The 27,956-nt window shown below is 35.2% G+C and overlaps 1 protein-coding gene across 1 annotated transcript in view; it reads left to right on the top strand.

The window, feature by feature from the left end:
* Positions 1-27,956, top strand: part of Vps50 (VPS50 subunit of EARP/GARPII complex) — a 135,259-nt gene that overhangs the window by 11,547 nt on the left and 95,756 nt on the right. The window contains exons 3-9 of the mRNA XM_010603453.3: positions 7,847-7,969; positions 9,016-9,087; positions 11,513-11,566; positions 12,365-12,435; positions 13,182-13,299; positions 13,382-13,417; positions 14,526-14,608. Of these exons, the coding sequence (XP_010601755.1) occupies positions 7,847-7,969; positions 9,016-9,087; positions 11,513-11,566; positions 12,365-12,435; positions 13,182-13,299; positions 13,382-13,417; positions 14,526-14,608 (557 nt within the window). The remainder of the gene's footprint in view (positions 1-7,846; positions 7,970-9,015; positions 9,088-11,512; positions 11,567-12,364; positions 12,436-13,181; positions 13,300-13,381; positions 13,418-14,525; positions 14,609-27,956) is intronic.

The raw sequence follows: 27,956 nt of genomic DNA, 5'->3' as shown, positions 1-27,956 counted from the left end.
TTAAAGTACTTCTGTGAAATAAGATAAATAGATTTAATTTACTTCTTAGCACATGTGAAAAGAAACCTAAAATCACACACTGACTAGAGAGTGCAGTTTGCAGAGCTTTACTAAGATCTGTGGAAAAGGCACTGGAACCAATCAGAAGACCTACTAGACTCGAACATTCAGCACACAGAAGGAAGGTTAATTGAAATTGCTTTACACCTCACTTTCCTTGTCTGTGAGAAGATGGGGTTGGACTGGTGGTATTTTAGAACCCTTTTCACTGTGTTATTTTATACTTTTTATATAGTAATGTTTGAAAGAGAAGTAAAATATAAGTAAGTAAGAAATATACATTCCTTGGAGAAGAATGTATGGAGCAATTTTTAAGAAAATGTGTGTATTGGTAACTGTATTGGACAGGCTTAGTTAACATGAGGCTTGTAATGGAATTTTGTTAACTTTAGTGACTGGGACAATAACTTTCACTTTAGGATTGTATAATTTAGCACAAGCATCTTCTACAGCTGCTACCATGGGAGACTCTAACCAGGGATTTGAAAAATTAATACTTAAGGCTCACAATATTTATCTGTGTTATTTTAACCATCACTAAGATGATGATGATGATGATGATGATTATTTTTAAGACAAGTTCTTGCCGTATAGTTCAGGCTGGCCTTTGACTCTGAATGATCCTGGTGCCTCAGCCTCCTGAGGGCTGGAATTGCAGGTATGTGCCACAATGTTAAAATTTATTTCCTATGCTGGTGGCTCCTGGGAGATTCTTAGCTCTTTTTCATAGTAAATACAGTCCATGTGACAAACATTTATGGAGCCAGGAAGGCAAATACTTACTGAAGGTACGAAGAGGTACAACTCTCCCGACATCAGCCTATGGGAGGGAGACAAAACTGGACAGCTGTAGAGTAGCATAATCGCACCAGCACTGATTTAGAAGCAAAGAATGTGAGGCACAAGACACGGAGAGCGGCTCAATTGAGGGACATTTTAAAAGGTACATTTGTTGGATGTGGCAGATAAAAGAGTCTGAAAAACGCTAGGTTCGAGGCACTGTGATGTCTTTTTCAGAAAGGTGTAATGTTTTCAACTAAGAGAAACAATAATTACACTGGATTTTTTTTTATCTCCATTTGTGATGATGTCTTTTCTCTAGTGTTGGCCTCCTAACGTGTATGCATGTGGCAGGTAGTTTAAGGTGTTCACAAAGTTGAGAAACAGTTTTAAAGACAGCTTTAAAAAGAATTTGATATCTCAGGGGGGTTGGGGAGGTTGAGGCATGCCTGTTATCCCAGCACTTGGGAAGCTGAGACAGGAGGATTACTGAGAGTTCAAGGCCAGCCTGAACTACAGAGTGAGACCCTGTCTCAAAAAACAAATAAACAAAACAAGAAAAAGAACATGCTGTCTTTAGAGTTATTTTCATCAATGTTTTCCTTTTCATAGTACCTAATTTAGGAAAATACTTGTTAAAAATGTAACTAAATCCTAAAATTATATTGGTATTTTTAACTATAGAGTCAAATAAATAAATTTTATATATATATATATATATATATATATAATGTTAAAGTATCAAATATAAAACTTATGCTGTGATTTTGTAATTTTTCATTCATATCAACTCAGTAAATTTCTGTAGTTTTTATTGTTATTCACGCCATATGTTCTTTTGTGCAGAAAGTGGTAAAATACATGATAAATCACAAGTATGGTGTAAGTATGGATTAAAATAATGCCATACAATACCTTTTTAAAAATTTTTTTGTCATTTTACTGAAACCTCTTTTCAAATTGTAACCTCACCGATATTCCACTAGATGGCACTGAAAGCCTGAGGAAAAACGGGATATGCTTTAATAGCTGTTTTATTGAAAACACATGGAAACTGACTCGCCAACTACCTTTGATGGATCATTATTGTTCTAGTGGGATTTTAAGAAAATGTGCATTTCCCTACATAATCAGACATCTGGCAATTCATTATATGCTTACGTGGTACATAGTTTTAGGGTGTCTGTGATCTTGAAATAGATTTTGAATTCTATTTCATTTGGAAACAGATCAAACCTATTTCTGTTTAGTGATTTATGACTTTAATAATATTGATTGAATATTGAAAACTTTTTTTCTTTGTTTTAGCTCTTTATAGACATTTGTGGCTAAACATTTTCTGCTTTCAATTAGATCTCAAATGTGACGTTAACTTGGTGAGAGTGTGGCTTCTGTTTTTAGAATTTGTTACAAAAGAATAGCTCTTTTGTCTAGACTGATGAAAAATTCCAACAAAGCAAACCAAAACAGAACAAAAAGAAAATTTATGCTTTACAGGGGGAAAATTTAGTTGGATGTGGTGGTGTATATCTGTCATCCCAGCACTCTGGGAGGATGAGGCAGGAATATCGCAAGTTCTAACTCAGCCTGGGCAATTTAGTGACTTATTAAGAACCTGTCTGAAGGACAGCACAGAGGCCCTACTTCAATCCCCAGGACTGCAAAAAAATGAAAATTAAAAAAAAAAATTCCCTCACTGGTACCTTCCAGCGCGTGCACACACACACTCACACTTACATAGACACACGCAACGGATTTTGCCTTTTAGGTACATAATGTAAACTGTGGTCTGATAAGTACAGAAGAGGGAGTTAGAGTTTTAGTATTTATTCTGCAAAATTTTTTTGTAGTTTTGAAACCTGATCTGTGAAAAGGGAAGATTTTAATTCATCTCTTTGTTTGAGTAAAAACCTACCAGAGGAATATAAGTTTCTAAGCTTTAAAAAGTGGGTTAAATTACTTTTACAGTTAGAACACTGAGTTTAATAATGGCAAAGAATACTGTTAAACTGTCGAAAGTACATTTTCATATTCATATTTTATATAGAATTAGAAATCCTAAAGTTAGCATTGGATTTTTCAATGAGGATGGACTTTGGATAATTTGGAAGCAGTGGTTAAATTCAAAATTTGTAGTCTCTGTTTTCCTTCCTAAGCTTGATACATTCCCTGAAGGGGTGGACCTTTAAGTGGAAGTTGCTTTGTAAAGTTATAGTCTAGCTCCTCAGAAACAACAAATATTCTGGGAATTTTTGTATAACAAAATTGCATGTGAGGGAGCAAATTGTTTTATTGACCTAACTCCCTGGTTCCCATAAAAATCATTGGTTTTCATGTTGAGAAGAAAAATGGCTTGGCTAAAATCAAAGATGTTGACTTCAATTTCTGTTACGATTATTTTTCTTCATTTTTCATAAAATTACCTTATAGTGTGCTTTTTATGTGTATTCATGTAGCTTTATCTCAGAGATGATCACAATAGAAAAATAGTCTGTGTATTATTATATACTACCTCATGGTTTGTTGCAACTTCTGGAAAAATAGCCTGTAACATATTGAATGATTTCTTTATTTTCTAATACTTTTTTTTTTGTTTTTGTATTTTTTTGTACCGGGGATCAAACTCAGGTCTTTGTGCTTGTGAGGTAGACAGCGGAACCAATGAGCCAAATCCCTGGCTCATTGTCTAGCACTTTTCAAAATAATCTTGCTTTGTTTATTATGTTGAGAAAATATTGAACTTTATTTTGATATAGCCTGTGATACAATGATATGTGTTAAAGACTGTGCATTTTTAAAAAAAGAAAATATAGTTCAAATATATATATGGAGGATTTAAAGAATATATATTATATATAAATATGTATATACAATTTTCAAAAAAACCTCTCGGTGCATTTTATTGTCTGTTGGTGATGTACGGACACTGCCCATGGCATCTTTGTGCCTTCCAGGGACAGCCTTTATTGCTTGATGCTGTTGCATTCTTACCTGTTGCACTGGCTTTACTTTTGCTCTGTTTTCTACCTGAAGTCCTCTCCCAGCAGTTTCTTGTGTGAGATTCTGCCCGCCCTAGATTCTCTTAGTCCGGCCCCTTCACAGATGGGAACTCACTGCTGCTGGGGCCCTTGCTCTGCTCGCACTACCCATGGCCCCTTTCATTTTAGCAGCATGGGAGGGAGGAGCTGAATTTTGCTCATCTCTGCTCCTAGATGACCTAGTCTGAGAAATATGTATACAGTAGGTACAAAAATTGGTAAGTGGAGTTATATTGACTAGGATAGGAAAGGTAAATGAAAGTAGTCAGGTTAGCTGCTAAAACCATTCCAGGTTGGATTTATTTAGTCTTTTGTGCTTTTTTTTTTCCCCTTTGCTGTTAAATTCATTACTTTATTTGGAGTTTTGTTCCAGATTTAATTCTGGTGTGATGTTGATGTACATTTTCTTTATTTTAGTTGTAGTTGATTACTGTTGGCAGGCAGGTTATAGCACATTTGGTAGTCCATAGTTATTGACAAATTATTGTTGCATTTTTAGATTTTTTGAACACTTATACTAACATTAAAGTCAATGCATATTAAGTTATTATGTGACACAAAATTTATTGGAAAAAATCCTTTTAAGCATTTTATTAAACAACACTTCATAAGATTTTATCCCGAACTTAAATAGTACAACCCTTTTCTCTTATCATAAAGATATGGCATAAAAAATGGTATTTGGTACTGTTTTACTATTTCTTTCCTTTAAATTTCTTTTAATCGGAAATATTTTGTTCATTTTGTTTGTATAAAAATTTGTCTCACAGGTATTAGCTTGCTGCTTTGTTTCTGTTTTAGTTAAAAATATATTTATGTACATCTGTAATCCAAGGAAAACATTTTCTATCATAGTAAAATTATAGAATCATTCAATTAAGATTTTACAATGTAACTGTGTCTTTTAATATAGATGCAGTATCTATTTCTAAATCATTTAATATTTGTTATTTCTAGTTAGAAGAGAGAAATCTTTATTAAGAGTTATTGGAAATTTTTGACTATCAAAACAAGAGCTTATTGTCTTTTTCTTTTGCATCCACTTTTAAATGTAGTTCACTGATAAATCAGTTTTAGTTTGATCAGTGATTATTATCTACAATGTGCCTTGCCATCTCAGAGCGTAATGATAGAGAATAAAGAGCAGTCTCAGCTCTGAAGTGTATAATCTGATTGAGCGGACAGGCCTAACAGCGATGAAACATTTAGTGGGTGATTTAGTGGCAGCAGCTTCCCAGAGTACAAGTGCAGCAGAACTGAAAAAAAGACTGATCTGGATTATATTCAGGATGGAGTCTGTGTGAATGAATTTAGATGTGTGTTTTGCATAGAAGTGATCACATAGGCTGAAAGGAGAGTTCTTTACTGGCATTCAGTGTTGTATGACGGCATTTGTTTTGGGTTGAATTATGCTACACTTCTTTTTCCTTCCTGGGTTTTCCTCCTCTCCCTCATATCGGTTTTTGTGTTGTGTCTCAGGCCCTTTCTGTGGAATTGTATGAGTTTGTCTGCTCTCTGTGGTATTGCTTAGTTCTCTGGGAAGGAATAGCATTTGACCTTTTATATACAAATACAGATTATACTCTTTTTACAGATTCATCACCTTTTGAAATGTACATGTGAGATTTTAAAGATGAAATCGTGTTTTCCTTTTGGTATTCTTAGTAAATTTTGATATTTGCTGAGTGAGGTATGTGTGTGGGGGGAAGAGCATGAGAGGGAGACAGAGGAGGGGCAGAGAGAGGAAGAGGGGGAAGAGGAGAGGGAAACAGAGAGACAGAGATAGAGAGAGAGGCTTTTATAGGTAAACGGAAAAAAATGGTTTCTTCATTAAAAAAAACCCCTAGGTATGAAGAAACTGAAGTACAATTTCCAAGGTTGACAGCAGTGTTGCAGCTAAACCCTAAATATCTTTACTTCATTCTACTTCGGCTCTGTGTGGGGAACCTAGGCATGGTGTTACATGTCGATGATGTTTATATATTTAAGATGAAAACACTCAATCATCGCAGTCTGTTTGGAGTTTTGGCTCGGCTACATACCTGATATTTTTCACTTTTAGCAATATTTGTAATGTTTTTGAACAGTATCAACTGTCCTTTATTTGCTTGGGATGCTGCAGAGTTCTAAGGAGGCAACATTTTCATAGCCGTACTGGGACCTTATTCCCTTCCTCAGCTTGCAAAATTTGAAGATATTTCAGAGGACTGGGGAGAGAGGTTGCCAGGAATTTCTGACATCTCTCCTCTTTCAGGTCTCACTGTCATTTCAGATTTGAAGTGGGGTTGCTGGGGATTTAACTCAGTGGTTCCATCGCTTGACTCACAAATGTAAGGACTGGAGTCCAATCCCTGGTTTAAAAAAAAAAAAAAATCCTGCATCAGATTTGTAGTGGGTGTGTGGAGTTTGCTTTTGATAAGCCAGCTGGGTCTCTTCCTTTCCACAGTGGTGTGGGTTTAACCCTCGTCTCTGCCTCAGCACCACTGTCCAGGGTGCTAAGTGTTTAGTGTGTTGTAGCTAAAACCTCCCAGCAGTGCAGCTCCCGCTTGATTTTTCTGCTGTACTCATAGTATCTATTTATATGCTGAAGCAGCGATGACCATTTCTTTCTTTCTTTTTTTTTTTCTCTTTTTTTGTGACTGTATTTTCTAAGCTGAATTTGGTATACAGGTCTTTGTGACTTTGCCCTTTTTTTGAAATTTACATTAATTTTAAAATTACTATCATTATTAATATTATTCTTTTGTGTGTGGGATTGGAGATCAAGCCCAGGGCCTCATTTATGCTAGCCAAATGCTTAGCCACTGAGCTATATCCCTAGCTCACACTGGAACTAAATTTAAACAGTAAACTATGTACAATTTCCGATTTATGGTTCTAGTATTTTCTTTTAGCTTAAACTTACAATAAGATATTTTTATAGTTAATAACTTCATAAATATTTAAGTTAAACTCCAACAGACATCCAAGTTAGTTCTTTTTTTAATAAATGAAAGGTATGCCCTACAACAAAATAATATAGAACATCTCTGTTTGAAAATAGTGTCCTTCAATTGGCCAGATAGATTTTGTGTATCAGTGATGATTCACGAAGATTTTGGTTAAGTGTTAATTTAATGATTGTAAAATCATTTTAAATACTTTTTTGTATTCTTAAATGTGAATTTAAATAAAAATTGAATGGTTAAAGTGTTATCTGTCTATAATAATATCTTTAGTAGCTAGTATGATGGGGAATGGGTAAATTATTCAAATTTTCTAGTTAACTCATGGTTTGTTCTGTTATGCAGTAAATTGTATAGGACAAGGTTGCTGAAAGGGTCAGGATTTGTGAGTCAAGCTTTTGTTATAAAAATGGAAGCCTCATTCTATATTATTAGAAATAAAGCATTTTTTTTCATAAGCAGATTATGAATTTCAGGATTAAGGAAATCTCGTGGGTCTACGGAGCTCAGCTTGTGCACCTTTCCTTGAGCTAGTGTTTCTTAGCTAAACGCTGAGATTTTTCAGCAGGTGGGCTTTCTGCGACTTCTGATTCCAATCCTGATTGTTACTGAAATGTCCCTGAGGTGGTGTTCCCTTGTTCTCTGTGGTAGAACAGAGTTTATAATGTGAAAATGATAAAATGGAAATGTGTGTGATATGCATGTATGAGAGATGTAGGAATTGGTTTTTTTTTTTCCTTTTGTTAAACATTTAAATTATTTCAACTTTATTGGTACACGAGGTGAGAATAAAATCTTTAAACTGGCTAATTTTTTCTCTAGTTAACGTGCAGTTACTAGTGTTTGCCTATTTCCTAGTCTTCCCCAAACTTTTCTGGTTTCTAGTTATTTTGTGTCTTTGGTCAGAATGGTTCCAAGAAGATAGGTAGGTAGCTGCTAACAACAGATGGTCATTTGCTTCTATGCAGATGGAATTTTAACACTTACCAGTATTGTAATTGTAATTTTAATTTTTTCTTAAAGGAGGAATTCAGGGAACTTCGAGAACAGCCAAGTGATCCTCAAGCTGAACAAGAGCTAATTAATAGTATTGAACAAGTATATTTTTCTGCGGACTCATTTGATATTGTTAAATATGAGCTGGAGGTAAAAGAAAACTTTCATTAAACCACACCTAAACCCTCTTTTGTTCAGTGATTGAATTTGTGAAGTTTGAATATTTTTCAGGGATGCTTAATGTTTTGATAACCAGTACAGGTCTCTTGATTATCATAATTGACTAAAAGAACTAGTAGCATTGTTTAATGGTCAAATTATAAAATTGTGATTTTTTAAAAAAAGTTACAACGTCAGAATATCGGTCAGTAAAATATTTCTGTATCTTTTGCTTTTCAGCTGTTATTTCAGTATGTTAGCATGTGGCTTTTATTTTACTTTGTATTGGCTAAGTATGTTTAGACCAGCTGTGAGACTTAATCATGAATATGTATTATGATGAAAACCCACTTGCAGTAATATTGGCATTTTAAACTTATAGGAAGTTCAGAAAGTCAGAATAGTGATACTTTTAGACAGACTAAATGAAATATATATACATGGTATCTTATATGTATACACAGGTCAGTCCGTCTCCAGCTCATAATGCAGTTTCATCACTGACTGTATGTCCAATTGTATGAATGTTTTGTTAGTTTCCCATACTACTCTAAAAACTAATGTAATTCAGATTGCATTCCAGCACCGTCATGCTGAAGCACTTAGTTACCATCCATAGTATTTCAGAGGGGCAGTCTCTGTTGAGTTCTGTTGGAGATCAATAGCAATGTACCTGTGGCTGGTAAAACAGGGAGTCAGATTGAGGCATTTTTCTCGCATATCCCAGTACAGGCCATGGAAACATGGTCTTCAGTACAGGGGCCAGAGACTCCAGTGGTAGTGTGGTTTCCCAGAGGTTGAAGTAGCGGCACTGGGGAGGGGTAGCAAGGCTCAGTGAGGGTTGAAACCAGATTTTTATGTAAAAAAGATGTGTAGGCTTTTGTTGCTGGAGTGTAGTGAGGGTCACTGGGAGGACAGGGCAAGGGCATGTTAACGCTGTTTTGTATGTATATATTGTAGTTCGCTAGTCAAAGGTGTTCATGTAAATGAAAGTAAACAGTTAATTTTTAAAATTCTTTTATGATTTCTGTCTATAGAAGCTCCCGCCTGTTCTTAATTTGCAAGAATTAGAGGAGTACAGAGACAAACTGAAACGGCAGCAAGCTGCAGTGAGTAAAAAACCTTTCAACTTCTGACAAAACTAAATGAAACACTACAGACAGGTGTAATGTTTGCGATTTCATGACTTTAACTAATGTATTATGTGTAAACAAATCCTATTATTTAACTCAGGTGATACATTTATACTGATTTTAATGTGCGTGTGATTTTCCTCATGTTACTTTGATAGGTTTGCTTCTAGAGCTTGGAATTCTCCCTGGTCGCTCTTCTGATCAAAGAATGTAGAACTTGCTTTTAGGTTAGTTAGTAGCTTTAGACTCCTGGTAATGTGGGTATGACTTCCACTTCCCTACACTTAACTTTTCAGTAGTGTTTTTAAGGCACACTAAAGGTCCTGACTTTCAGTTGAAACATATAGATCTAGCGAGAATAAAGGGCAGAGATTCAGAAAATCTGAATTGTAGCCATTGTCTAATTATGACATTGGGCAGATCATTTATTTAACCTTGCTACATCTCTTTTATCTGCATTTCTTATAATGCTATAAAATTCTATTATTCTTTAATTTCTTTATGTTAGGCTGAACTCACTTCATGCAACTTAGCGTAGAAGATTAACTAATAGTAGCATGTGGTCTTGTTAATTTTTTTAAACCAGAGGACAGATGGTAATATGTTTATCTATTTCAATTTAAGATGCACTTTTTAGTAATACATTTGAAAAATCAAGGAAGATATACAAGTCTTTTTTATTACACTCAAAGGTTCTAGCAGTACCAGGGTCTCCTTGGGGGTAGCAGTGATAAAGGTTAGGCTTGGACAAGAAAAGGGGCTTGGACTGTATAGGCCTGTGTAATAAAAATGTGTTGTGCTTTAGAGAATGAGATTTCAGTGAGTGGCGGCATCTTTAGCTTTTCCTTGGCTTCAGCTTATTGACATAGGTTCTCTGCCGTATGTGTACCTTCTGTGTCAGTATGTTTTGGGGAACAAGCCCCATCGTGAGGACTGTGGCAGGTAGCTTTTTGAGTTTGATAAGTTTAGACTTGGATACTGGCATTGCGACTGACTGTGGGCGTGTTACTATTACTTTAATATTGTTCATTGGGAAAAGAAGGAAGTATGAAACCCTCCTCAGCGGAACATCATGAGACCTAATTCCTGTAATAATGTGGAAAAAACACTTATTACCAACTGGGCACAGTACAGCCTGACAATCACTACATTGTCTATTTTTTTTAAACCCAGTGGAGTAAAAATAAATGGATTCTGTCTGCACATGTCTATCCAAATTTATAAACATGAAAATATAAGATATGCAGCTAGAACGTATGGGTTTCATTTTTTTACTTGTGATTCCTATTTGACTTTTTCTTATAGGGACTGTATTATCTTAAGCTTTTGTTAGGTATTCCTAGGGAATCTTTGGAATTCTTAAATAATATTTAGGGATAATTTTGATCTGTCTTTATTAATTGAAGGTTCTAGAGGATGATTTTCTTAACCTTAGTGGAATCCTCTGTCTAGACAAAAGCAATCAGTGTATCTAGAAAAAATTCACATAATGCAAAAATGTTTGATGCAGATTAAGAACACATGAAATGTTAATTCAGTTTCATACGTAGGCAGTGTTTTGTATCATTTGGCTTGGAGAAGGGGGACTAGTGTGTTACTTGAGCAAACACTTGGTACTTTTTGCATGTAATGCTTCAAGTTGCATACCGTAATTCTGCAGTGCAGTTGGCAGGTCCCCTGCAAGGTAGAATAAGAACCTCAGGTTCAAAATGAGTACAGTTCTAACATGTGTACTTTAATATCATTCATAGAGTAAAAAAAATCCTTAGATATCTTTACAGCATTCTAACAAACATGTATTTTCAACCTTTGAGAAGTAAAAACCAAAAGGTCCGTGTAGTTTCTCTTCAAAGTTGTCTTTATAAATGAAGTTGATTAAAACTTTGTCTGAATAAATTCACCTTTTTAAATGATGGATGGGCTCCTAAAGATGGCTACATTTTTGTGCATGTTTGTTAAATCAGATGATATTCATCAACATTAATACTATTTACTTAATATTTATTTATTTATTTATTTTTTGTTTTTTGAGACATGGTCTCACTATGTAGTTGAGACTGACCTGGAACTTACTATGTAGCCCAGGCTGGTCTCGAACTCACAGTGATTCTTCTGCTTACGCTTTCCTAGTGCTGGGGTTACAGGTGTGTGCTACCACACCTGGCTTATTTACTTAATTTCTGATAAGGTCTAGATGCATTGTCATGTACACTTATACAACTTCTTTTAATAATTTCATAGCCTAGTGAAATGTGTAGAGTGATAACATTTCAATAACTGCTATAGGAGTTATTGTTAAAACCTGTGGAATATTCTTGTAAAAATTTTCAATATGAAATGTAAGAAGACTTAGTGTGAGCTTTTGCTTTTACTTCCTTTGTTTGATTGAATGTTTTTGTAGGTCTCTAAAAAAGTAGCAGATTTAATCCTTGAAAAACAGCCTGCTTATGTAAAGGTAGGATAATATTTACTATTTTCATAATAGTATTTTAAAGATGGTTGAGTGACATGCTAGATTTTTAAAATATTAGAATAATTATTTTTGTGTATAGTTACTGTGTGTTTGTGGTGGGAGGGCTATATTTCTCTCTTGTTTGGGGCAACTTATTAAGCTGAAAAAGTTTTATATGTGATTCTGATATGATGACTTTGTTTTCCAAACTTTACGAAAGCTAGTGAAAATTGCTCCTATGAACTTTGTAAGAAAACAACATCAATCAGCAACATGACAATCTGGCTTAATGATGATGGTATAACAGTTTGTCTTTAAAAATAGGATAAAATTGGAACTATCTAGTTGAATTTGTATTTACGCTGGAAAATGGGAGCTTTCAGAATTCAGAGATATCTACGAGTGTTCGAATCAAGATATTCCTTGCCAAAGTATCTTGGAAAACAGAAATCATATTTGTTACATCCTTAAATACTTTGTGAAGTCTTGTTGGGTAGAAACATGTAAATGGTTGTGTTATTGGTATTTATTTATCCCTGTCTAAGACAGATTGGGTTTAAATTTCCTTACAAGGACGACTGACTCTTGTCATCTTTCATTATGAAAGTCAGTTGGAAGTAGTCATTTTAAATAACTTTGAAAACCAAACTAATAGTTTTCAGGTTTCGGTATTTTTGTTGCTACTTTGTTTTCCTAGCAGGCTCTTCTTTGAAACCCACTAGAGTTTTTATTGAATACCATAAGTGCAAGACAGAAAAATAAAATTCCTCAAACAATAATCTGAATCTAATTTTTCCACAGGAACTTGAAAGAGTTACCTCATTACAGACTGGTCTTCAGCTGGCTGCTGTGATCTGTACAAATGGGCGGAGGTACTGTTCTCTATGATATTTTGTTTTCTAAGCTGTAAAATATTTTTAAAATGAGGGTGAAAGGGCTGGGGATTTAGCTCGGTGGTGCCACAGCTGCCTCACAAGTGCAAAGACCTGAGTTCCATCCCTGGTACCAAAACAAAAACAAAAACTTGACTTTTAAAATGATGGCTGTAGTTTGCAGAATAACATTTGTGATGGGAACTCATATTATGATCTAAAAATTACACCGAAAGGACATGTGGGAATATCTACAAGCAAATGTAGAGGTTAAAAATATCACTGTTTGTGAAGTTGTTTGGGCTAGTGCTTCCTGACTATTTGTGGCGAAGAACCAGTGTTTTTCTTTTTTTCCACCAACTTATCACAGGCTATTTTTGTAAAATGTGAAAGAAACAAATTATGAGGAAAATGACATAAAAAAATACAACATAGACATAAAGCTGTCTCAATTTTTAAGTTATTACATTGACAAAGAATAAAGTTATTCTGTTACATTTTGCACTACATTTTTAAATGTTTTAACTTCTGTACTCTTCTTATTTTGGACCATTGATAGTTTGCAGATGGGCATCAGTATATCCACCACATAGGAGCACTGCTGGTTTAGATTGTGCCGTTGCCTAAATTTGTCACATGTTCTAGTTTAAATAGCAATCTGGGTCACTAGTGGCTTAATTGTTCTGTGTAGATCGTGTTCTCATTATATTAGAAAACTTTTAACTATATATTCTTCACTCTTGCAGACACTTGAATGTTGCAAAGGAAGGTTTTACTCAAGCTAGTTTAGGCCTTCTTGCAAATCAGAGGAAACGACAGTTGCTGCTTGGACTTCTGAAGTCTCTGAGAACTATAAAAACACTGGTATATACAGGTCATTTAAAAAAATAAACCTGAGTTTTGTGTTTGAAACAGCTATTACCTTTGATTTTTTTTTTTTTTCCAGCAAAGAACAGATGTACGTTTAAGTGAACTGCTAGAGGTAAGGTAACAAGGCTTGGAAATTTGATAATGCTAATGATATTATGTAGAAAAATGATAGTAGACAAAATTCAAATAGGAATTTTTCTCAAATTGGTGTATACTCAAGAGCATTTTAAAATAAAGGTACTTGCCCTGGAGTCTTTTCTGTTGGTATAATGTATACCTATTTAGAAATCCAAATTTATTTGGAAAATCATTTACTTTTTGGCTAACTTCAGTCTTTTGATTGTATTACATCCAAATAGAAATCAAATTATGTTTTGCATCTAACATATAGTGGCGATTCATGGGATACATGATATTTTTGTTTTATTTACTATCGTGTATTCATTGGTTTTCTGAGTGTGCCATCTGTTTTGTTTTGCTTTTTTGATATTCTGAGCATTCTAATGAAAATATGTCCATTTTCCCCTCATACTTGAGCTCCTTGGGTAGGTGCTGTGTCATTATCTCGTCCTCCCCAGTGGTTTGAATCGCATTTGCTGAATTTAGATATGAGCATAGGGAAAAGTTTTTATGGTTTTCCATAGAATCATCATGTTATTTCTGACCTCTTATTATTAACCTAAGTTTGAGAGATCTATATGAGAAATTAATTTGGCATGAAATTATGGTAGGGGATAAATATAGTCTGAGATTATAATTCATGTTTCACTTTTCCCCATATATATATTTCCTTATTTTTATTGATATCTTGTTGATAGAACTATTGAACTTGATTACAAAAGGAAAAACATACTGTTGGACCACTTAATACAAACAATGTCAATAGAACATATGTTAATAATTAAAGCCTTGCCTATAAAGCAGCTTATAATCCCGTATATATTTATTTATCCATAGGTCTTGGTTTCAGAGGGCTGTTACTTTGGATTTGAGGGAACACAATATTTTACTATTTTTTTTCTCCTGCAGACATTTTAAGCCTGAAGTTAGTTGACACTCTATATCTTATTATTTACCTAGCATCAGTGTTCTAATTTTTGTTTAAGAGGAATTATATTTTTTTATTCCATAACTTTTGGTTAGAGGACAGGGAGAGATGTTTTTTCATTAGGGATTTTAAGAAAAATATTTTCAGTGTAATGAGTTATTGTTATGTAAAGGAGGAAGACTACCCAGGAGCTATTCAGCTGTGCCTAGAATGCCAGAAAGCTGCGAGCACTTTTAAACATTACAGCTGTATAAGGTAAGGTAATATAAACATTTTAAAGCTCATTCTGTTGTTAGTTCTTTAAAAAGCAATAGTTGTGGAACGCACAATGCTAATTAATAAAAAAGAAAGTTAATATAAAGTACTTTGTTCTAGCTTAATATTCAGGTTCATAAATGGCAGTACAGTAAAATTGTAGATAATAGTTCCTAAGATGTGAAAGATCAAATACCTTTAAATCCTTCTTGCCCTTGTCATCTCATTGAAACTCTTTCTCATATTGTTTCTAGTTTGACTGATGTCATTTTATAAGTAGTAGGCAAGGATAAATTAATCTGTTCACATCTCCATTGTGTCTCTTGGGAATCCTTCCAGTTAAGCTTTACTCATCCTATAAATATTGAGAATATTATTGAAGATGTAAGATAGTTCAAGTGTTTGGCTCATGATAAGTCTTTGGAGAAGTTTAAATCATCTTTGTAATACTGTACTTATGTGACTTTATATTTAATGTGTTACATCTTTTGTTCAGAATGTACAGTTATAAAATGTACAATGCTATAGAGATGGTTACATGGTTCTAACTTTATTAACACATTTTTGTTTTGTTTAAAATAAAGGGTTTGCATTATATCTTGGGGAGAACCCTGGATGTAATTTCCATCATTCCTCCAAAGCCACTCCAGATAAATGTACAATCTAAGTTAAATAGTGTGCTTATCAAGCAAACCTAGTGTTAAATTAAGTCCATACCGGACTCAGAGTGCAGCTGCTTCATCTCTCCTGTATGGGAATTCTGGCAGTCTGCGAATGCGACTCACTGATGTTACACATTGTTTGCTGGTATCTGAAAAATAAAGGAATTATGGTAGAGTGAAATATTGGTTCAGATTTGAATTCCTTTTTTCTATTTATATACCCTATCATAGGTCTTTGCTGAGTGAAGGCAGAGAGCTAGCTATTTTCCTTCCAGAGATTCTATTTAAATATTTCTTTTCTTTCTTCATCAGCATCATGCAGCTTGAAGTAGCACACTCTTTATTTGTTTAGGATGTGCATAGTAGGGTAGCACCAGTGATATTTTGGCTTTGTCCCTTTTGAGAGTGATTAACTGTTATTACTAAAAGCTTTACAATGTCATTTACACTTATTTGAGTGAATTGAGAATTAGCTCTATTCTGCTGAGTATCTTTGGAAATTTCTAACAAGATATTCTAGATCTGTACAGACATGGCATCCATTTAGTTCACTTTTTTCGTGGCAGGTCTCTTACATTGGTAACAGCTTATTTATTGGGTGGAAATAGCTCAGGCAATTATGTATTTACTGAGGGTTTACATGTGTTTTGCTTTGACATTGGCAGTATAATGGTGAACCATACACAGCATAATCAGTATAATTCCCTGGTTTTAAAGAGAGCATTATCTGTCAAAAAGAATTTGTGTTGCACTGAAATTCACACAGGTAGAACTGGGCTTTAGAGAGAAGGAAATTTTTTTTCTTTTTATTGAATTTCTTGGTACATTTCAGGTATACAGTATAGTTAACATTCATTATTGGGATCTTATACCTTTACATGACAAATCTTGGTTCTCATTTTTTCCCCTTGTCCCTGCCCTTCCTTCACCCCCTCCTCCCCTCCCCACTTACAAACACTTTATTTCCATTTTTTCATTTTCTCATATTTTTTTCTTTTCCCTTATTCCCTTTCCCCTACCCTTCCGACTTTCCCTATACCTTTAGCCCTTTTCTTCCTCTTTCAAATTGTTAATTATCTTATTAGGATCTTGTGTACTATTATAGTTTTTCACACCAGAGAAACTATTCGGTATTTACATATGTGTGACGTATTTATTTCACATAGGGGTATATCCTCAAAATGTATCCATTTTCCTATGAATGAATCTAATTTCTCATTCTTTATGGCTGAGTAGTATTCCATTTTATAGAAAAACCACATCTTTATCCATTTCCAACTGATGGGCAAATGGGCTGTTTCCAAGTTTTACCTGTTACAAACTGTGCTGCTATAAACATAGGTGTGCATATATCACTGTGATTTGATTCTTTTAATTCTTTTGGAAAGATACCCAGCAGCGGGATGGCTGGGTCAAATGGAACCTCTAATCCTAGTTCTTTGAGATATCTCCATATTGATTTCCACAGTGGTTGCATCAGTCTGCACACCCACCAACAATGGAGAAGGGTTCCTTTCTCCCCACAACTCTGCCAACATTTGTTATTGTTTGATTTCTTGATAGCAGCCATTCTTTGTGGGGTGAGGTGGAATCTCAGGGTTGTTTTCATCTGCATCTCTCGAATGACCAGTGATGTGGAACATTTTTTCATGTATTAACTTGCTGCTTTTACTTCTTTGTCTGAGAAATGTCTGTTCATTTCAGGTGCCCATTTTTGAATTGGGTCTTTGTATTGAGGGGGCTGATTATTTTGAGTTCTTTATATATTCTAGATAATAGTCCTTTGAGGAGAAGCTGGTAAAACTTTTTTCCCATATTGTAGATTGTCTCTTAGTTCTGTTGATGGTTTCTTTTGCAGTGCAGAAGCTTTTTAATAAGATGAGATCCCAGCTGTTGATTCTTTCTGCTAGTTCCTGTGCTACTGAGGATTTGTTCATAAAATCTTTTCCTATGCCAATGTCTTCAAGAGTTCTGCCTAACTTATCTTCCAGCAAGTTTAGTGTTTCTGTTTTAATGTTTAGATCTTTAATCCACTTGGATTTAAATTTAGTGCATGGTGAAAGATAAGGGTCTAGTTTTAATCTTTGGCATATTGAAATCCAGTTTTTCCAACACCATTTATTGAAGAGGCTATCTTTCCTCCACTGAGGATGGTCAGCTCCTTTGTCAAAGATGACGTAGCTGAGTACATCTGGATTTATTTTTGTGTCTTCCAGTCTGTTCCACTGATCCTCAGATCTGTTTCTTTGCCAGTACCATGCTGTTTTTATCACAGTGGCTTTGTAGTATAGTTTCAAACTGGGAAATGTTATACCCGCTGCCATGTCTCTGTTGCCTAGGATGGCTTTTACTAATTTGGTCTCTTATGGTTCCAAATGAATTTTTGGATTCTTTTTGCTAGTTCTGTGAAATATAGTGTTGGAATTTCAATTGACATTGCATTGAATCTGTATAGCAGTTTTGGTAGTATGGCCATTTTCACTGTGTTTATTCTTCCTACACAGGAACAGGGGATATCTTTCCATTTTCTTACATTCTCTTCAATCTCTTTTGTTTAGAGTGCTGTAGTTTTTAGTGTAGAGGTCTTTTGCTTCTTTTGTTAGGTTGATTCCTAGATATTTCATTTTTTTGGATGCTGTTGTGGAAGGAATTATTTCCCTAATTCCTCTCTCAGTGAGTGTTATTTTTGTACAAGAAGGCTATTGATTTTTGGGTGTTGATCTTGTATCCAGCTACTCTGCTAAAAGTGTCAATTAAATCTAGAACTGTTTTGCTGGAGTTTTTTGGGTCTTCAGTGTAAAGTATCTTATCATCAGCAAATAATGGCAGTTTAGCTTCTTTCTTTCCTATCTTTATTGCTTTAGTTTCTTTCTCTTGTCTAATTGCTATGGCTAATGTTTCCAGAACTATATTGAAGAGGAGTGGTGATAGTGGGCATCCTTGTCTTGTTCCTGATTTTAAAATGAAAGTTTTCAGTTTTTGGCCATTTAATATTATGTTGGCTGTTGGTTTTTCATAGATAGCCTTTATTAAGTTGAGATATAGACCATCTATTCCAATTTTTTGCAGTATTTTTATCATGAATGCGTGTTGAATTTTGTCAAATGCTTTTTCTGCATCTACCAAGAGGATCATGTGGTTTTTGTTCCTGACTTTGTTAATATAATGTATTACATTTATTAATTTATGTATGTGGAGCCATCCTTGCATCCTTGGAATAAATCCGACTTGGTCAGGATGTATGATCTTCCTGATGATCCTCTGTGTTCTGGTTGCTAGTATCTTATTGAGGATTTTTGCATCTATATTCATTAAAGAGATTGGCCTGTAGTTCTCTTTTTTAGTAGCATCTTTCCCTGGTTTGGGAATCAAAGTGATACTTGCTTCCAGGAATGAATTTGGAAGTATTGCTTCCCTTTCAATTTCATTGAAAAGTTTGAAGAGTAATGGCAGTAGTTTTTCTCCAAATGTCTTGTAAGCAGTGAATCCATCAGGACCTGGGCTTTTCCTTGTTAGTAAGTTTTTAATTATATTTTCAATTTCACTGATTGTAATTGGGGTGTTTAAACTGCTTTTATCTTCTTTGTTCAACTTTGGTAATTCGTAAGTATCTAGAAATCTGTCTATTTCTTCTGTGTTTTACATTTTATTAGAGAACAGCTTCTTAAAGTAGGTATTGACTGTCCTCTGGATTTCTGTTGGATCTGTTGTGACTTCACCTTTTTCATTCCTAATTCCATGGATCTGTGCCTTTTCCTTCCTTGTTTTGATAAGGTTAGCTAAAGGATTTATCAGTTTTATTTATTCTTTCAAAAAACCAACTCTTCGATTCATCTATTTTTTGTATTGTTTTCTTAGTTTACAATGCATTGATTTTTTTCTCTAATCTTTATAATTTCGTCTCTTGTTCGAGCTTTGAGTTTTTCTTGCTCTTGTTTTTCCAGAGGTCTAAGATTCATCTTTAGGTTGTTTATTTGAGCTTGCTCTGTTTTCCTAGCGTGGGCATTCCGTGCTATGAGTTTTCCACGTAGAATTGCTTTCATTGTATCCCATAGATCCCTGTATGTTGTAATGGCATTTTCGTTTATTTGTTAAAACTGTCTGATTTCTTCTTTAATTTCCTCTGTTATCCATTGATTATTCAGCAGAGTGTTGTTCAATTTCCATGTGTTTATGAAGTTCCTATGGTTTCTTATGCTATTGATCTCCAGCTTAATTGCACTGAGCTCTAATAATATACAGGGAATAACTTCGATTCTTTTGCATTTATTTAAACCTGTTCTGTGAACTAGTATGTCGTCTGTCTTGGAGAATAACCCATGTGTGGCTGAAAAGAATGTATATTCTGATTTTGTGGGGTAGAACACTACAGACAGCTAATAAGTCCATGCATTCAAAAGTTTGGTTCAGTTCTAGTATTTTATTGTTGTTTTTTTCCCTAGATGATCAGTTAATTTGTGAAAGTGGGGTATTTAGAACCCCCACTACAATTGTATTAGTGCTTATTTGGTTTTTCATGTTTCTTAATATTTCTTTTATATAGTTGGGGGCATTTATATTTGGTGCATATATGTTTATGATTGTCATCTCTTCCTCTGGAATTGTTCCCTTTACAATGATGTAGTGGCCTTCTTTGTCTCTCTTAATCAGTTTTGGTTTGAAATTTACTTTGTCTGTGAATAAGATTGCTATCCCTGCTTTTTTTCTGCTCCTGCCACGTGGAGAATTGTTTTCCACCCTTTCACTTTCAGTCTATGGGCTTCTTTTTGTACTAGGTGTATTTCTTGTATACAACATATTGTTGGATTTTGCTTCTTAATCCATTCTGCCAGGCTATTTCTCTTGATTGGTGAATTGACGCCATTGACATTGATGGTTATAACTGATATGTACTGACTTATTATTGTCATGTTATTGTCCTTTTGTTGACTCTTTTTAATTTTTTGCCTTTTCCTTTTAGTTTCTTGCCTTGCCTGTTTGATTTGCTCTGTTTGGCCTCATGGTGTTGTGATCTTCATTGTCTTTTTCTAGGATATTGTTTAGAATTGCTTGTAGTGCTAGTTTGGTATTCATGAAGTTTCTCAGGTCTTCTTTGTCATGGAAGTATCTTATTTCCCCATTCATTTTGAAAGATAACTTTGCAGTATACAGCAGTCCAGGTTGGAGGTTGTTTTCTTTTAGGACTTGAAATACCTCACTCCAGGCTCTTCTTGCCCTAAGGGTTTGTGTTGAAAAGTCTGCTGTGATTCTGATAGGCTTTCCTTTGCATATGATTTGTTTCTCTTACTGCTTGTAGTATTTTGTTCTTCTGTTGGGTTTCTGGGATCTTGATTATTATATGTCTAGGTGTAGATTTTTTTTGATCATGGCTAGTTGGAGTCCTATATTCCTCACTTATCTGTATGTCAAATTCTTCCTCTCTGGGAAGTTTTCTGTCATTAATTCTGTGAACATCTTTTTTAAGTCATTTGTATTTTCTCCTGCTACTTCATGGATTCCTATCATTCTTATGTTATGCTTCTTTGCATCATCTAGGAGTTGGATCGATTTCTCATGATCCCCTACTGTTTTTAAGAGACCTCTCTTTTCATGGTCACTGAGTTCCCATCTTCTATATCTGAGATTCTATCTTCACATTCTTTTATTCTGTTGTGAACACTTTCAATAGAGTTTTTAATCTCCTGGATATCTGTTTGAATCTGTTTTATGGATTCCATTTCTTTCCTATGTTGGGAATTCATTGTTTCCATTTCTTTCTTATGCTGGGCCTCCATGGCTTCTATCATGGTCCTGAGCTCATCTATTTTTTTCTCAATTTCTGTTCTAGAGTCTCGAATCATGACTTTCATTTTGCTCACCATCTCTATGGTTATCTGGGAAATTATTTCTGTTTTGAATTTTTCTAGAGCCTGATTGATCTGTTTTGTTACTTCCTGTGCTATGGGTTCAGTTTGTCCTGCTGGTTCACTATCAGACTTTTCATCCTCCTTTGCCCTACTGTTTGCCATTGGTGAACTGGAAGTCTTCTTTGTGTCTTGCTTAAGTGTTTTCTCATTTTTATTTTTGTTGTTGGGTTGTCCTTGATTCAATCTCTGGGTTATTAAATCTTCCTGCTATAGTTGCATTTTAGCTTTTGATTCCCTAATGACTCCTAGACATTCTCATTTTTATAATATGAATGAAAGCATCTCGTCAAATCAATCCCTATCCTTTATCGTAATCGGTACAATCAGGAACACAATAGGATCAGCTCATTTTTATTTTTGTTGTTGGGTTGTCCTTGATTCAATCTCTGGGTTATTAAATCTTCCTGCTATAGTTGCATTTTAGCTTTTGATTCCCTAATGACTCCTAGACATTCTCATTTTTATAATATGAATGAAAGCATCTCGTCAAATCAATCCCTATCCTTTATCGTAATCGGTACAATCAGGAACACAATAGGATCAGTCACAACCTGCAAATTGACCACTTGTGGTAGTCATTAGTCTATATCCTTTAAATCATGTGAATTAAATTAAAATCAAGAAGCAGTCCAAAATATGTTTTCAGTGAATAAACTTTTCAATATAGCATATTTACCATTTAGGATGGGGGCTTAGACATAGTTAGGGTGGGAGGAGTAGATAGAACTGGAGAAGGTTTCAGTTGAAGCCAGAGGACATCATAGAATGACCACACAATCTTTAGGAAACTGTTAAACTCAAAAGGGATAGACAGAGTGCAAATATGAGGACGAGAATATATCCACTTAACAGCAATAGGGGCTCACTTTCCCTTGAAACTACTGACCCTTGAATGAGGCACAATGATAGAAAAAAAGAACATTAAAAAAAAAGAAAAAATGATAGAAGAAATCTGAGTCAGGGCAGGAGCAGGAACAGAAAGGGAGATGAGGGACAATATGGTGGAGCAAGAGACTGAGTTGGTGAAAGAGGACAGAAAAAAGAATTTACAGAGTGGAATGAGGAAAAGAAAGAAAAGGTAAAAATGACTTTGAAGGGCCTCTTTCAGACTACATCCCTGCTACCATAATACACATCGTGTGCAGCCACATGCAGAACCAAATCCCCCTATCAGCTAACCGATGTCATACCTCTGCTACACAGACTGACCTCAGGCTGCAAGGCCCAAATTGAGTTCCCAGCCTCCTGCAGGGTTGAACTCCAGACAGTTCTACTACAGGTTTCCCCCACCCTTTCTTTAAAGATGTTCAAATTTGGGAGCCCAGAAAATTACCCTTTATAACCAGCTGTGCCTTAGGCAAGCAGAAGGGAGATCTGACGTCCAATCCATTTTCCCAAATCTCACCTTCCAGGCGGCACTGGATCAGCAATGGCCGAGAGAAGGAAATTGAGCAGACAGCAAAAGTATTGGGATCTCACTTTCATTTTTAAGGTCAAGACTAAGGACATCCTTAAGGAGGGGCAGAAGTAGTTATACCAAGATAGTTAAGGGATTGTAGATAGGAAACTCCAGGTACTGAGGATGAAATCTTTGTTAATGACATGCCAAGGAGAATGAAAACTCAAAATACAGCAATGTAGAAGTCATCTTTGACCTTTCTGGGGACAGATTTTCTGAGAGTTGTTGAAGTAGAAGATAAGGAACATTTTGTGAAGAGACGTGACATACTTGAATATTTGAAAATTGATGGGAAACAGTAACAGGTTGAAAATAAAATAGGGAGGGTAAAAGTATACTAAGACTTTGCAAGGGTTATAGCAATGATTTCCTTTAAAAGGTCACCATCTATTATAGTAGGAAAGAATGAGTGCAGTTGAGTGGCAGGAAATTGACAGAGCAGGAGATATGTTTAAACTAGATTTCACATTAATTAATAAATTCTTTTTAGCGATGCTAAAGCAAATAGGTTCCATTATGAGAATTAGCTGTAGAGAATGTTTTTGAATAAAATTCTTCTTTGGGGCTTTTTAAATTTAGCATAAATGAGTTCTAAGCACTTTCACATTAATGTGCATAGTAATAAATGGAGGAGCTGTGACTACAATGACCAAACATAGTAAAAAATTTGAAATTAGGCCGGGTGTGGTGGCACATGCCTGTAATCCCAGCACTTGGGAGGCTGAGGCAGGAGGATTGCTGTGAGTTTGAGTCCAGCCTGGGCTACATAGTGAGTTCCAGGTCAGTCTCAACTACATAGTGAGACCCTTTATGAAAAAAAACCCCAAAAAACAAAACAAAACAAAACATAAAACTAAACTGAAATTAACGAAATCTATGACAATTTATTTTTTAAGGAAATGCAATATTTAAGAAGCAAGCGGTGGTAGCGATTTATGTACAACCATGTTTATAGCGGCACAGTTTGTAATACCTAAAACTTGGAAACAGCCCAGCCCATCAACTGGAGATTGGATAAAGAAGATGTGGTTTTTGTATAAAATGGAATACTACTCAGCCATAAAGAAGAAGAAACTAGACACGTTTATAGCTAAATGGATGCCACTGAGACCATGCTCCTAAGTGAAATAAATAGGACATGTGTAAATACCAAATAGTTTCTCTAGTATGAAACTATAAGTATAAATAATGTTCAAATTATATAGTTGATAATGTAAAATACAAAGAAAAGGTTTAGGGGTAGAGGAAGTGGGAGGGGGTATAGGAAAGGAAACGGGAAAGAAAATATATGAGAAAAGGAAAAAATGGAAACAAAGTCTTTGTAAATAGGGAAGGATCGGGGGTGAAGGGATGGCAGGGGAGTAGGGAAAAAATAAGAACCAAGACCTGTCATGTAAAAGTACAGGATTCCAGTGATGAACGTAACTGTACTGTATACCTGAAATGTACCAATAAACTTAATGAGGAAAAAAAAAAGAAGTAAGCAAGTTGTGTTTACCTATGTGAGTCCTATTTATACTGATAAGAAAGGTCTGTCTTTTTTCTACTAATAAGTAGAAATAAGTAACAAATCCATTCAAATGTCCCAAATAAGTTGTTGTGATGGGATTTTACCCTAGGTTTAGTAGGAAAACTGTTAGAGTTGTTTAGCTGGTGATTCAGTGACAGTGTGAGCTTGGCTCAGAGGGCAGGGCTATTAGCTGGTGGTGGTGCCCCCACCGCAGGAATCTTCATACCTGAACCAGCACAGGTTGATGCGCTGCCATTCATCCTGCCTGATTCTGTTCCCCCTCTCCTTTCCCAGTTGAAAGAGCTTAGGTTTTTTTCCTTTTTAATTTGGAGAGCAAAATAAAAAGAGACAGTAGGCAACAGGGAGGTAGACTTTGGGGAAGAGAGGCAGGCAGAGAAAGAAAATGACCAAGATGTAAGCTATATCTGTACTAATTCCCCAACATAAATAATTATTACTTACTGCATGCCTCTACCAACAATAAAAGTTATTTATTTAGTTTTTATGTTTGTATATGCTTTTGAGTATATATTAGCAAATTGCAATTCTATGTATTTATGGAGTACGAAGTGACATGATTTTTGGAAACAGTATAGAATGATTAAATCAAGCTAATTAACCTGTCCATCACCTCCAATCTTTGATATTTTTTATGGTGAGAACACTTGAGATTTACTATATTAGTACTTTTGAGATACAGAGTGTTCAGTTGTTAGCTTACTCATCCTTGCTGTGCAGTAGATCTCAAAAGAACCCATCGAACTTACTCTCCCTGTCTTAGGCTCTGTACCCTTTGGCTATCATCTCCTCATTTCTCAAACTCCAGCCTCCGGTAACCACCATTCTACTCTCTGCTTATGTAAGTTCAGTTGTTAGATTTCACCTAAAACTGGGAACACCTTTTTTGTAGGTAATGTCATGTGGGGTATGGGGGGGTGAGTTCATAATGTGGTACCGTTGAGTATGCGATGAAAGCCACTATATTCTGTCATTCTTTTATTTTGTCTTTTCACGTTAGGTACATTTCTGTTATTCTGTGGATTTATTTTCCTTTTGTTCCTTTTACTCTGGTGTTCCAAACACAATGTTTGACATCTTCTTGATCTTTCTAGTTAGTTCAGCCTGTGCCTCTAGTTCAGGATTCATCAACACTCTAAAAATTTGTTTAATTGAACTGAGCTTGTGGAATTTCACCAAAGGCAAGATCTAATCTTTGTTTGGATGCATGTGCATCAGAGTGAAAAATCATTTGACACTCTGGTAATCTTGAGAATGGTAATTAATTTCCAGCTGAATGTATAAACTCTCACTTTTGTAAACATTCAAATCTTTAATTCTTGTTGAATACTAGAGAATCATAGACATGATTCCTTTAAGGAATCCACCCTAGTGTCCTTTAAGGGAACCACCCCATGATTTAGAGCATCCTGAATTCTGCTGTGGTTTTTTTTTTAAACTTCATCAAATTCATATGCGCAGTGTACCTGCTCATTTACTTCTTAATTTTTCCTTAGTTGATCGTGTGTTCCTCTTTTCTTACCTTGTCACATTACTCCTCTAATGGAAATAAGGGTTTTGATAGAGTGCAGAGACCGCATGGTCTAAGGGGAGGAGTACACTCTTGGGACCAAGTTAGGTCTGACGCTCACAATTCTGTAGGAAGAACAGTTCATTTATTTGCTTCTGCATAAAGAAGCACTGATTCTCTATCTGTGAGTTTCAGAAAATTTGACTATAGTTTGATACATACAGTCCCTAGTAATATTATGATGCACCAAATTGGTTGCAAAATGAATGAAAACTACTACTCTTCTATACTTTATATCTTCTTAAAATGTGCTGTGTTTCAGTAGCTTTAACAAAAGAAAATGTAAGGCAGGTTTTGTTCGCTTTTCTAACTGACAGCATTTTTACATTATCTGACAATTCTTGAGTTGATTGACAAGAGTTATATAGTTGGGATTTACTGGGAATAAAAATCAGGATGTGTTTATGTTAAAATATGTTTGTGAATGAAGCATATATTTTCTTTTTCACTGGAAATTCATCTAAATTAGTTTCATGAAATGTTATTCTCGAAAGTCAAAACCACTTTATTATTTTATTATTTCATTTGAGAGAAGCTACTTCAAGGAACCTGAGAGGATCCTGCAGTATGCACTGGAATGTTTGTGTATTGTTGGAACTATTTTATTGAGTACTGTACTTTTATCATAGACAGTTGCATTTAACCTTTAAAGACTTTTATTTTTCCCTCAGAATACAATCTTCACAGTTATATGGAAATCACAGATTGTAGAACTTCTTCAAGTCATACAGCAAATGAGCACCGCTTTTTGCTGTAAATATATCTGTAGAGGGCCATGGGGTCCCTTTTTGTCTTTAGTTCGTTTCTCCTGACATAATGCCCGGTTTCTGTTTCTCTAAGCTCAGACCGTAGGAACTCTCCAGTAGTGCTTGTCTCCAGTAGTGCTTGAATGCTGAGTAAGTTTCTGCCTGGTGACCAGGTCTGTCAGCCAGATCCATCATGTTGAACCTAAGTCCTTATTGCTTTGTCATTTTTAGACCATGTTATTGACCCCATGCTACCCTAACATTGCCAGTACTTCTTATCTTCCAACTTGAGATTTTCTTTCTCCCGCCTCCATTGGATGATGTTCAAACATTTAAAGATAAAAACTTTACAATTATGTTATGGAATAATGCAATAAAAAGATGCAACAATGTTCGAGTTAAATAAGCCAAATTAAGTAAGAAAATGTACATGTGTACTTGACAACAAGTATTATCACTTTAACCATTCCAGGTAATCACTGCATTTTACCGGCCAAGCATACCAGTGCATGTGTCCTCTGGTACCTGGGTCTCCAGTGGATTCTGTGGCTGGGGCCGGAGGCAGAGTTATGCTGCACTGCTCCCGCCCCTACATGGTGCTCTGTTGTTTATTATGCAGTCTGTACTGGAGCACCTTGTGATTGAGGCGCATTTCCATCACTAAAAATCACAGAATATAAAAAGTTTATGATCTTGGGGGCTGCACTACTTGTTATCCAGGGCTGCAGGTTAGAGTTGCCTGATGTAGACACTTCATAGAACCAGAGGGTTGTTGATTTATATTCATAGTATTTGGAAATTGGGTTTTCTTTCAGGTCTGTTGTTAAATTTTCTTGCTTCCTGTGCGCCCAGTGAAATCACTGGAATAGGATCTATCTAAACAGACTGGAAGTTGTAGGGACCGTGGACATACAGTATGAACATGGAAGTCCATTTACTTGAGTTCATTCTAAAAGTTTTAGAATTTTCCTGAACTGTATATGAAGATGTAATAATTTACATGGTGTTCAGCATGTAATGAAATCATGAAGTATTAGAGTTGGAATCAATCCTTTTATTATAGGAAACTAAGGCTTGAGGATTCTAAGGTATTGACTTAAATCATAAGACTCCTTAATAACACTCCGGGAGGAAATCAGTATAGTAGTGCTAATTATGCCTGAACCATCTTGTCTCTTTGTATGGTCAAATTTGTACAAAAGTTTGATTTATTTGCAACCTTTCTAGAACCAATTTTTGCAAGTGTACCCTAGAAAAGCTTCTTAAAAGAATACAATTAGTTATTTAGAGATGTTATTCTTCCTATTTTCTTTAATGATGGCAAATGCTTTGCAGAATTGTTCAATTCGTTCCATTCAGCTTGCAGGCAGCTTTTAAAAGCATCTAGCCTTTTATCTTAGAATTAGTAATTTTTTTTGCCTATAATGTGGCTTTTATTTATCAAAATGTTTGTGAGTAGATCCTTTTAACATTCTTT

The sequence above is a fragment of the Fukomys damarensis genome, unplaced genomic scaffold (assembly GCF_012274545.1).
Source record: "Fukomys damarensis isolate Sample0158 unplaced genomic scaffold, DMR_v1.0_HiC HiC_scaffold_4, whole genome shotgun sequence".
NCBI lineage: Eukaryota > Metazoa > Chordata > Mammalia > Rodentia > Bathyergidae > Fukomys > Fukomys damarensis.
The sequence above is the reverse complement of the archived record's forward strand: the minus strand, read 5'-3'. Positions and strand labels throughout refer to the sequence as shown.